The sequence below is a fragment of the Eurytemora carolleeae genome, unplaced genomic scaffold (genome assembly GCF_000591075.1).
Source record: "Eurytemora carolleeae unplaced genomic scaffold, Eaff_2.0 scaffold591, whole genome shotgun sequence".
Lineage (NCBI taxonomy): Eukaryota > Metazoa > Arthropoda > Copepoda > Calanoida > Temoridae > Eurytemora > Eurytemora carolleeae.
Genome location: NW_019396674.1, coordinates 122,307 through 134,174, shown reverse-complemented (window position 1 = coordinate 134,174; position 11,868 = coordinate 122,307). Strand labels below are relative to the sequence as shown.

The following is an 11,868-nucleotide window of genomic DNA, read 5'->3' as shown; positions in this document are numbered from 1 at the left end:
AGAAACTAAACTCTAACCACCTTCTCTCAGAAACTAAACTCTAACCACCTTCTCTCAGAAACTAAAATCTAACCACCTTCTCTTAGAAACTAAACTCTAACCACCTTCTCTCAGAAACTATACTTTAACCACCTTCTCTCAGAAACTAAATTATAAACAATTAATTAATTGCGAATTTTTCTGCTAAGAAGTTGCGGATTTACAACTCCGCAAACATTAATTAGATTTAATTTCTGAACTCAAAAATATGTTTTATAAAACTAAATAGATATTACAATTTTCAAAACATAAAAAAGGTGATTTTGAATTTTGATGTAAATCAAAAAGTTGTATTTTGTAAAGAAGTGGAAAAATCTCTATAACTTATTTTTAAAAGCTAAAATGTAATATTCCCTTCTATATTTATTGCAGACCTTTTGCCTCCCCATAATAAAGAGATAAATAGTTATTATTTGAGCAATCACAATAATGTAATAATATGAAATCGAGAGGAAAGATTTTGAATTATGATGTGAAATATATATCTCAAGCACATCAAAATCATGAATTAAAAATGATTTAAAACAAAGCAAAAAATCGACGCCTTTCTCAATTTATCAAAGGTTAATCAATTTCTCGATTTTACCAAAATATCTTCTTCCCTTTAAAAATTAATTTAATTTCAAACAAATAATTTAGATATTTCAATCTATAGCCGATTATTTTTCGACGCATTCGTATATAGTTAGTATTTAATATTCGTTTTGTATAGAATGCAACTTAAAACGCCGAATTAGCTCTCGATGCTTTGAATGATTACACATTGGCAGAGACACCTAGCGGAATAAAATTCGTTTAAAGTGGATTTTAAATAAAACAAATAACAGATATTCTGAAATATTTACTGTATACGAATGGGTCGAAGAACAATCGATGACTTTAGGTTGTAATATCTGAATGATTTGTTTGAAATTAAATTGAGAATTTTACGATCCGAGTCGTATATTGAAACTTTCTGAATTTGTACGGACGCTGCGTTCTTCAGTATAAGTCGTTTTTAACAATTTTCTCCTTACAGACGCAACAGATAGAAGTAGTTGATTAGTAGCAATCAAAAGCGATTATTTTTCGCCGTAAGCCTATACTCCCTTTTAATTTTCGCGAACACTCCCTTTAAGATATATTTCGAAAGCTTGTGTCTTGACAGAATATGACATTGTCAATGTATTTCCTGTACACTTGGCACCATGTTTAGCTCATGTCAAATCATATTATTCTAGGAATCTATATTCATATCAAGACATTACTTATTTATTATTTTTGTCTCGAGTCCGCCATAGCATAAAGGGAATAAGCCAAAAAAACAGGTTTATTAGCGTCGCTTTATAAAAAAAGTATAAAAAAGTTTTCTTAAATATGATATTTTTGTAATCAAAATAACCACTAGAAAGGCCGTGTCTCCACCAAAATCAAAATTAAAAGAGAAAAAAAACATAAATGTGATACTAAATTATTTCTATCAAATCTTAAAAATGACCGCTCTAGATCTATTAACTAATATCTTGCTTCAACAATAACTGCACTATAGAATTAAAATTTCAAATTTACAAAATACTATTTTTTAAATTCATAAAATTTTCGGAAATAATGCATTTAAATATTTCGATTTTCTATTGAAGTTTCTATAGAAGTTTAAGTAAACTGTTTAACTATTTTTTTAAACTATTTTTATTTATTTTAGGAGAAAAGTGTGATTGACCAAGCGCCATTTTCTGATACTATAGAGGTTTATTTTTTATAATTGAAAATAATCTTTCATATAATCGATAACTTAAGGAAAATATATGGAACCAAGATACCAGTACCCATGCATAGCAAATTTAAAGCGAGGAACTGTACTCGAATATCCTCATATTGTGTACAGTACTCTCCGCACGGGCAGCCGTAGTACATTTGAATTTCCGAGCCCGGTCAACCTTTCTGGTCCCAGTTTGTACTGTACCTAGCTTTATGGACAGGACTAGCCGGTGCAACAAGGTTGACGTGGTCAGACTTTATGCTTCATATAGGCTGAATTTACTTTTACTAAAGGGCTAGAGGTGCGTGTCTGGAAGAAATGTTAATAAACCCAGTGCATGCTTTCAGAAATTATTATAAGCCAAAAAATCTAGAAAATTAGGAATAAAAGGAGGAAATGTACTTGGTTGGATTGTACAGGGTGTCCCATGAAACATGACAGTTGGTGAATAGCTTTGAAGAATGTCTTCTTCCACATACTGTATTTGATATTTAAGATTTTTTTGCAGTTTAATTCGTTTAAACATGTTTCACTTATTTATATTTATACTGTGAAATCAATTTCACTATAATATAACTGTCATATAACAAATGTTATTAGTCTCTTTAGTATTAAACAACATATTAAATTATTGAAGAAGACATTAAAACCTATTCACCGGCTGTCATGTTTCGTGGGACACCCTGTATATTCTTAGGATTCTCCCGCTATGAGGGAATAATAATTGTAAACTGTAAAGGTTGGACTAGAAGATACTAAGTATACTCCAGCTACGGGGGAGTATATAACTATAAACTCTATATATAGGTTGGACTAGAAGGTACTAAGGATACTCTAGCTAAGGAGGAGTATATAACTAGAAACCCTATATAGAGGTTGGACTAGAAGATACAAAGTATACTCTAACTAAGGGCAGAGTATATAAATAGAAACTCTATATATAGGTTGGACTAGAAGATACTAAGGATACTCTGGCTAAGGGGGAGTTTATAAATAGAAACTCTATATATAGGTTGGACTAGAAGATATTAAGGAGGAGTATATAACTATAAACTTTATATATAGGTTGGACTAGAAGATACTAAAGATACTCCAGCTAAGGGGGAGTATGTAACTATTAAAGAAACCCTGGACTCTCTTCCTGATATTGCCTTCTCCAAACCTGCTCTAGGTGAGTTAGAAATAGGTTTTCTAGCGAACGAAAAAACTTTCGCGAAAGGTTTCTTTTGTATTTCGCGAACTTTTTGCGAAATTTCGCACTTTTATGCGAAAAATTGCAAAAATGTTAATTTATTCGAAAACTTTTGCTTAAACCTGTTTCGCGAAAAAATGCTGAATTTGTTCAAAACAAAAAATGCTAAATTTCCTGAAAAAAAACGAAATTTGCACAGGTTATAATGCAAAATTTTTGCATATTTTTTAGCGAGCGGAATTTTTGGAGAAATGGTTTCCCAATTTCGCTGGAAACCCTAATTAGAGATATAACACTGAACTAGACAGTAGAAGAAGGTCTTGCTCCGCTATAGTTCCAAGTCGAGGGAGGAGAAGGTCTTGCTTCGCTATAGTTCAAAGTTGAGGGAGAAAAGGTCTTGCTCCGCTATAGTTCCAAGTCTAGGGAGGAGAAGGTCTTGCTCCGCTTTAGTTCCAAGTCAAGGGACGAGAAGGTCTTGATCCGCTATATTTCCAAGTCTAGGGAGGAGAAGGTCTTGCTCCGCTATAGTTCCAAGTTGAGGGGACTTTTTTTTAAATCAGATTTTTGACAATTTTTGATTTAGATATTTTACTGTGGTATTCCGTTTTCTTTCGCCCCAGCGCTTAAACTATTGTGGAATCCTTTTCGTCTTTTTGTTACTGCAATTTCTTCTTAGAATGTTCCCAAAACATTTTTATCGTTCTACCATTTAAGTTACAAAATCTTTTGATATATTTCATCTTGTAAAATGAAAGAAGAAAACAAAAATCCTTCCACTGTTTTCTGATTACCACTGTAAACCTGCAGATAGATATCCTGCAGTTATAAACATGTAGCCTGGCTACACCTTCAATGCCAATGTTGCATATACTCTAGCCGTTAATCAAGTCTCTAATTATAACGGATTACATTGAAAGAACACAGAATGAAAATGCAAATTAGTTAAATTGAATTATGTATAAATTAGCAATCAGTGATTGCAAATTTTATCAGATTGATATCATAACTATCAAGGCAATAGGGTGTTCGATATGTGTAACACAACGACATTATCTTATTTTTTCTGTTTGTATCCAATAAACGTCAAAACGGCTTAGCCAATTTTGTGTGGGGCCTAACATGACCCAAACGAAGGTTTATGAAAGATCAAAATTTAAAAAAAATCTCTAAAAAAATTAAATTTTCATTAGATTTTGAAAATCAACGAAATTTTCTTTAAAATTCGTGAATTTTTTTTTTACGAGAGATTGAAGTTCAATCTTTCTTGTTTTACAATGTATTTCAATAGAAAGTGTTCACAATTTAACAGAAGATGGGCGCACAGCGCCCTGAAAGCCTATAGTTTCTTTAAATTTCAGAAAGAAATTTATTCCAGCTTTCAATTCCAACTCAGCACAATTTTGTTTGCCAAAATTCCTTCCAACTTTGAGAATTGTAAATTTATCAAACTCGAATAAATATATCGGAAATTGATAAAAGATGAGCCATAATGTAAAGTTTTTCAGTTTCATGTGAATATTTTATTTGGTATATCTTAACACACATAAAGATTGCTATTAAAAAATATTAAAAATACATTAGAGAGAAACAGAAATATTTTATAGTTTCTGTAACTTCCTGGCTCAAAAAAGGAATTTTTTTATTTCTTTTCATCGTATTCATATATATATATATATATATATATATATACAGGGAGAGTCAAAAAAAAGTGTGATTTGAGGCGCCTGCTGCAAAATTGTACCTTTAATGCTCTCCTGTTCGCGGATTTGGGCCATTGAAGTACCAACAAAAATTTACAAATTTTCAAAAAATATTGAAAAAACACCATACAGGAGAGTTGCACAAAAGGGTACAATTTTGCACCAGGCGCCGCAAATCACACTTTTCTTTGACTCACCCTGTATATATACACTGCAAAGGGTTACCCAAAAAAATATACTTCAAATATGACAATGATAAATTTAAATCAAAAATGTTGTCTTTAAATTGTTCATTTAATGATTTGACAAAAAAAAAGAAAGAAGATTATAGTTGCAAGAAATTATATAAATATATATATAAGTTCAGATTTAATAATCGCAGCTAAATTTTTTTTTATTATTATTGATTATAAAATAATATCATGGTAATATTATTGCATCTAAATTCTTTTTCTTATTGTTATTGATTAAAAATAATATATATTAATATTTTTAATAAAATATTATATGATATTGCAGATTCAGTATATTGCAAACCTTATTATATTTTTCACCCAAATTAATCATTATTTCTTTATTAAACCTTCAGAAATAAGAATATAAATGTGCAAATAAAAATGTTTTTATATTTCTTGTGAAACATGTCTTCACAGCTTACCTGGCAGATTATTATCATTAACTTAAAAATAACAAGAATAATGCTACTTTTCACATATTTTCCTGAAACATACATGTGATCCTGATTTGACAAATAATTTTTCTTTGTACTTTATAAAAACTAGTTTGGAAACCCAGCTTTGCCTGAAAATTTCCCCTTTAAACTCAATTTCTAATTTATAAACCAGACTAAGACCATCACCGTAGTTTTACTGAGTTTCTCAAACAAAATTTTGGGCAAATCGGTCCCGGCACACTGAACTAACCACAGAGAGAAGTATCCTGCTTCTTTTATTTGAAATCAAACGTGTTTTCGTCTATATTTCAACAATCTTTAAACTTACAGATTTGTTTATTTTATACTTTTTCATTCAAAATGTATATGCCAACAAAAAGTTATTTATAAGGGGTCAAATTGTGATCGGAAGTCACATCTTTCTGAAATATTGACAGAACCGTTAAATCCACGTGCCGGGGTTCATGAGTTATGATTGCCGGAGACCATGGCGTATTCTATTTAATTTTATTTGCGTTTAGGATTCCGTGGTGCTCCTCAGCCTCCTCCTATTCCAGCTGGAATAGTGCAGTCCACTCAACCAAAGTTCTCTCAAATCTTGTTCAAGGTAAGTCATTTATAATTCCTATATCTTTGCACCCTGATGGTGTAAACCTTAGATATTTCAAACTTGGATTATTTGATCCATTAGAATCCATAGTTTGAAAGAACCTGTAAAATCTTTCCCTGGGATGTTTAGAAAGATGAAAATTTCCCTGTATGATAATTGAAGGACTGCAGTATGGTTTTGGTGAATTATATTGGCGTATTAAGCCTAGGGGTTTCAGAAATGATTTTTTTCCTATTTTTAAAAAACTTTTATAAGATTTTAAAGTTTAATTTTTGATAAAACTTTTTGTTCTGGATGATTGCAAATACATATCTAAAACTTTCATAAACCGGCATATTTTTTCTATATTCATTTAATTAAGAGTTTGAGTCAAGATAAGTATTGATAAATATTGCTTTTTATCGAGTAGATATCCTTAAACATACCGATGTAAAACCTTTCAGAAAGTAGGAAAGATTCTGCAAAAAAAGTTGGCAAACCAAACAGAATTTTTATTTTGAACAAAAATATTTAGAACTTATATAGAAGCTTTTCTGGGTTGCAACTTGCACTTTACTCTTGTTATGCATTATTTTCATTTGTGTATAACAGTATAAAAGAGATTCTGTTGATATGGTTTAAAACTAAACAGCTGATGATTCATTGGAGGGAGGATTGCAAAAACACCAATTTGTAATTCCCAAATCTTTTTTATGGAAAGTGATGGTAACAGGGTGTACAGAGTGCTATAGGGTACAGGGTACTACAATGTACTTCAAAGTACTGGGCTTTACTGAGCCCAAAACTTAAGACAGGGTATCGTTAAGAAAACCAGTTTTAAAACCCGGGTTTCACGAATGGGGTTACACAGTTTTGTGAATATCAATATTTTTGTTTCGAAATATTATTTTTTTCAGTTTGATTATATTTTCCATTTTTTTCGAATTTCTTAAATCAAAATCTACATAAATGTTAAGACCCCAAAAAGGAAACTCCCGAGTTTTGTTTAACGATACTCTTTTAAATTTCGGGCTCTGGGGTATTTTGGAGGAAGGGGGTACAGAAACTAAACAGAACCAAAAATCTGAGTTTGTGGCAAAGACACAATTCTTTTAATTCAATATAGTCTGAAATCTTGAAATCGGCACAATTTTTTTTGAAGAGTTTCTTTATTTATAAAACGTGTGAGTAGCAAATTGTTGTTGCATAAGCCTCTTGTTGTTCCAGAAGCTTCTTGTTGTTGCAGAAGCTTCTTGTTTTTACAGAAGCTTCTTGTTGTTGCAGAAGCTTCTTGTTTTTGCAGAAGCTTCTTGTTGTTGCAGAAGCTTCTTGTTGTTGCAAAAGCTTCTTGTTTGTTGCAGAAGCTTCTTGTTGTTGCAGAAGCTTCTTGTTGTTGCAGAAGCTTATTGTTGTTGCAGAAGCTTAGTGTTGTTGTTGCAAACACTTATTTTTATTGCAGAAACTTATTGTTATCGTAGAACCTTAGTGTTGTTGCAGAAACTTATTGTTATTCTGAAACTTATTGTTATTCAGAAACTTATTAATATTGCAGGAACTTATTGATATTGCAGAAACTTATTGATATTGCAGAAACTTATTGATAATGCAGGAACTTATTGCTATCGTAGAAACTTATTGTTGTTGCAGAAACTTATTGATATTGCAGGAACTTATTGATTTTGCAGGAACTTATTGATATTGCAGGAACTTATTGATATTACCGGAACTTATTGATATTCCAGGAACTTATTGATATTGCAGAACTTATTGATATTCTGAAACTTATTGATATTGCAGGAACTTTTCGTTATATAGAAACTTATTGTTATTGCAGGAACTTATTGATATTGCAGAAACTTATTGATATTGCAGAAACTTATTGATATTGCAGGAACTTATTGTTTTTTAGAAACTTTTTGAGGTAAAGTTTCCAATAATTATATTTTAATATTTCAGAATGATAAACTTGCCCAACATTACAAATTCTTCTGAAACCTTCAGGAAACAGGTTTTAAGATTAAAACTTTATTAAAAAAATGAAAAATGAGGCACATGTAATAAACTTAGGGCTTTTTAAATAAGTGAAATTTTTAGATCTGTGTAGCTCTAATAAAGCCTTTTTTAAGTTGGTGGATTCACAACTTTAGCATTTTTTATTTCTTAAGGGGCCCAATATACATTATACAGGGATTATATCACCATAGAATATATAACGTCAATTATTAGCATTTTTTATTTTTTATTATTACAGCTTATTTCAAACCCTCCCCCTCTCATCCTGAATTACCCCTCCCCCTTCTTTAATTATCCCCACCNAGGGGGGGTGGGGGCCGGAGGGGGCGTATATAATAATTTTTCCTATGGTGGAGGTTGTTAAAATCAACCTCTCACTATAGTTTCAGTAGAAGTAAATATTTCCATTTACTGATAGCGCCGGATTGAAGGATTCAGAACTCAAATTGGATATAATAAGATAGATAGAAAGATAGATGTTACCGCCATACTATTTATATTGGTTCAGAATAGACAAACAAACACATGACTGAACCCTGATTGGATCAGGCGCTAGTGGACTGCTCTGATAAACATTTTACAGAAAATATCTATTTCTGAACCTGTCTGAAGAAAATTGTAACTTTTTTTGCGATATCCAGGTTTCTGAAAATAAAGGTTTTTATGCTAAATATATCAAATTCTGCATTTTTTGGTGTAAACTGGATATTGCAAAAAATATCAAAGTTTAGGCGTTTTGTGCACAATCAATACAAGGACTGAATCCTTAACAATTTATGTTGTGCTATGCCGATCGATTGAATTTTTAAATTATATCTAAAAATAAATCTTGATCTTCAAATTTCTATATCTTTGCAACTTAATGTGAAAACCTAAAATCAGAGTTTGTGGAAAAAACTCAATTCCTTTTATCTTTTTTTTTAGATTCCACTGTTTGTCCGTTGATGAAGAATAACTGAAACTGCCTGATATCAAACTCATGTATTCATATTAATAATTTTATAATAATATAAGATGTGAGTTAAATTATAAAATTGTAAACGTACACTTTTCCTTCTTCTTTTTAAACTTTATTTTTACTGAATTTCATTTCTTAATGGAATTGTTGATATTTTTTCTGTCATTTGAGATTAACTTTTTCCTCTCAGGATGTTTTTTTTAACAACCTTTGGTATTTGTATGCATTGTATGCAGTTTTTAATATGTTTGTTGACACACTTTTGGTATTTTTCATCCAAAGGAATACGTTTAATTGCTCTTATTTTTTAACAATGTAAAATTCTTTTCTTTGTAATAAATAACAATTATGTTATCAGAAAAATATAGTCTATTTATTTATTTTTTTTTTTTTTGTGTTTGTATTTAATTTTTCATGTTTGAAAAGCTTCACAATTTTTCTAAGGCACTGCACGTTACAAAATGGGCCGAGCACTGCGGCTTTAGCGGGCTACAGAGCTGAACGCTTAGGTTAGGACAGGCGAGGGAAGACGTTTACAAAGAAATAAGTCGAATAGTAAAATTATCTACTTTAGCTTTCAGCAAACATCTGCAAAACTGATTAGACAATAATATTTCTTGAATTAAAAATTTGGTCCCGGCATTGCCTAAATGTATTTTTCGTGTTTTTGTTAAGTTTTTAGTTTTATAATTTCTAAAAACTTTAGAATGTTAAAATATAAAATAATTTTTTCCAGAAATCTCTCCTCTCTAAAATTTATCTAAAGAAAATTGTCACTTTTTGTATTTTATTGCCAGTGCTTGAGAATTTATTACACTTTGATTCAAAATTAAAGAATTTTTTAAGAGAAATTCCTTTTTTAATATATCTTTATAATTTGTCGTTATTTGATAATAAAAGTTAGAGATAAAATTTAGCGTTGAAAAAAAGTCCTGATTTTTCTCTGGGAACAGTCAGGAGCAGTGGTGATTTTTGAAATTTTCCAAAGGGGGATACCTCCCCCCCCCAACCCTCCCCTCCCCTTCCTAAACCACCATTGTCTAGGAGCATTTTCTTTTTGTACATAAAGATATTCGTTTATTAAACTTATTAAACATTTCCCAATTTTTTCATGTTTCGATTATTCAGTGTTTAATTCTTTAATCTCAAGAGCCAAAAACCAACAAGAAACAGAAGGAACAACAAAAACTTGTTTAGACCAATTTTTTTGTGGCAACTCACGTGACCTCCCCGGGAATGTTTAGGACCGATATTCATCAAATATTTTCACACAAAAAAAAACTTAACTTGATAATAAAAAAATCTTTTTAAATGAATTCAAAAGAATAGTTGAAATTAACATTAAAGATGTAAAATTATTGCAAGAATGCAATGGGTGCAAACCGTCCTGAAATCCCAGTATGAGATATTTCCCTGTAAGGCTGTGATTATAGGAAATCGAAAGATTTTTGAAAAGTTCAATATTATTAGACTGGCCTGGCTGAGAAGGGTTTGACTTTTTGACATATCAGAGCATAGAACAGAGCATAGAACAGAGCATTGAAGAGAGCATAAAAGAGAGTATAGAAGATAGCATGGAAGAAAGCATAGAAGAGAGTATAGAAAAGGGGCATAGAAGAGAGCATAGAAGAGAGCATAGAAGAGAGCATCATAGAAGAGTGCATAGAAAAGAGCATAGAAGAGAGCATAGAAAAGATAATAGAAATTAGCATAGAAGAGACCATAGAAGAGAGCATAGAAGAGAGCATAGAAGATAGCATAGAAGAGAGCATAGAAGAAAGCATAGAAGAGAGTATAGAAGATAACATAGAAGAGAGCAAAGAAGAAATGCATAGAATAGAGCATAGAAGAGAGCATAGAAGAGAGAATAAAATTGAGAGCATAGAAGAGATCATAGAAGAAAGCATAGAAAAGATAATAGAAATTAGCATAGAAGAGACCATAGAAGAGAGCATAGAAAAGATAATAGAAAATAGAATAAAAGAGAGCATTGAATATAGCATAGAAGATAGCATAGAAGAGAGCATAGAATAGAGCATAGAAGATAGCATAGAAGAGAGCATAGAAGAGAGCATAGAAGAGATAATAGAAAATAGAATGAAAGAGAGCATAGAAGAGAGCACAGAAGAGAGCATAGAAGATAGCATTAAAGAGAGCATAGAAGAGAGCATAGAAAAAATAATAGAAAATAGAATAAAAGAGAGCATTGAAGATAGCATAGAAGATAGCATAGAAGAGAGCATAGAAGATAGCATAGAAGATAGCATAGAAGAGAGCATAGAAGAGAGCATAGAAAATAGCATAGAAGATAGCATAGAAGAGAGCATAGAAGAGAGCATAGAAGAAAGCATAGAAGAGAGCATAGAAGAGAGCATAGAAGAATAGCATAGAAGAGAGCATAGAAGAGAGCATAGAAGAGAGCATAGAAGATAGCATAGAAGAGAGCATAGAAGAGAGCATAGAAGAAAGCATAGAAGAGAGCATAGAAGAGAGCATTGAAGATAGCATAGAAGATAGCATAGAATAGAGTATAGAATAGAGCATAGAAGAGAGCATAAAAAAGATAATCGAAAATAGAGTAAAAGAGAGCATAGAAGATAGCATAGAAGATAGCATAGAACAGAGCATAGAAGGTAGCATAGAGGAGAGCATAGAACAAAGCATAGACGAGGGCATAAAAGAGAGCATAGAATAGAGCATAGAAGATAGCATAGAAGATGAGCCGACTCAGCCCTTTTTGAAGAATTATTAAAAATACAAAAGTTTTGTCCTCCGATTAGATTAATTCAGTATTCCCAAACTTGGTGCATCTAACTCTCAATATTGGAAATATTGGAATTTTCATATTCTTTACTCAAACATTCTTTAGGTTAATCTTAACAATTTAGAATTAAGATTAAAACTTAAACAGAATATATTTTTTGTACTATCTTAGAAGGATAAAATATTATTATGATTCAGGTTTT

General features: G+C 31.1%; 2 protein-coding genes across 2 annotated transcripts in view; one reads left to right on the top strand and one right to left on the bottom strand.

Annotated features, from left to right (window-relative positions):
- Window positions 1–9,231, top strand: part of LOC111707219 (uncharacterized) — a gene marked incomplete in the record, with an annotated part of 24,334 nt that extends 15,103 nt beyond the window's left edge. The window contains 5 exon segments of the mRNA XM_023480275.1: window positions 1,721–1,765; window positions 2,843–2,948; window positions 5,864–5,949; window positions 7,888–7,939; window positions 8,869–9,231. Of these exon segments, the coding sequence (XP_023336043.1) occupies window positions 1,721–1,765; window positions 2,843–2,948; window positions 5,864–5,949; window positions 7,888–7,923 (273 nt within the window).
- Window positions 9,232–10,243: 1,012 nt separating this feature from the next.
- On the bottom strand, window positions 10,244–11,398 carry LOC111707226 (ATP synthase subunit a-like). Its single transcript, XM_023480286.1, has one exon. The coding sequence runs from the start codon at window positions 11,396–11,398 to the stop codon at window positions 10,244–10,246; it is 1,155 nt and encodes a 384-aa protein (XP_023336054.1).
- Between the last annotated feature and the right edge of the window lie 470 nt (window positions 11,399–11,868).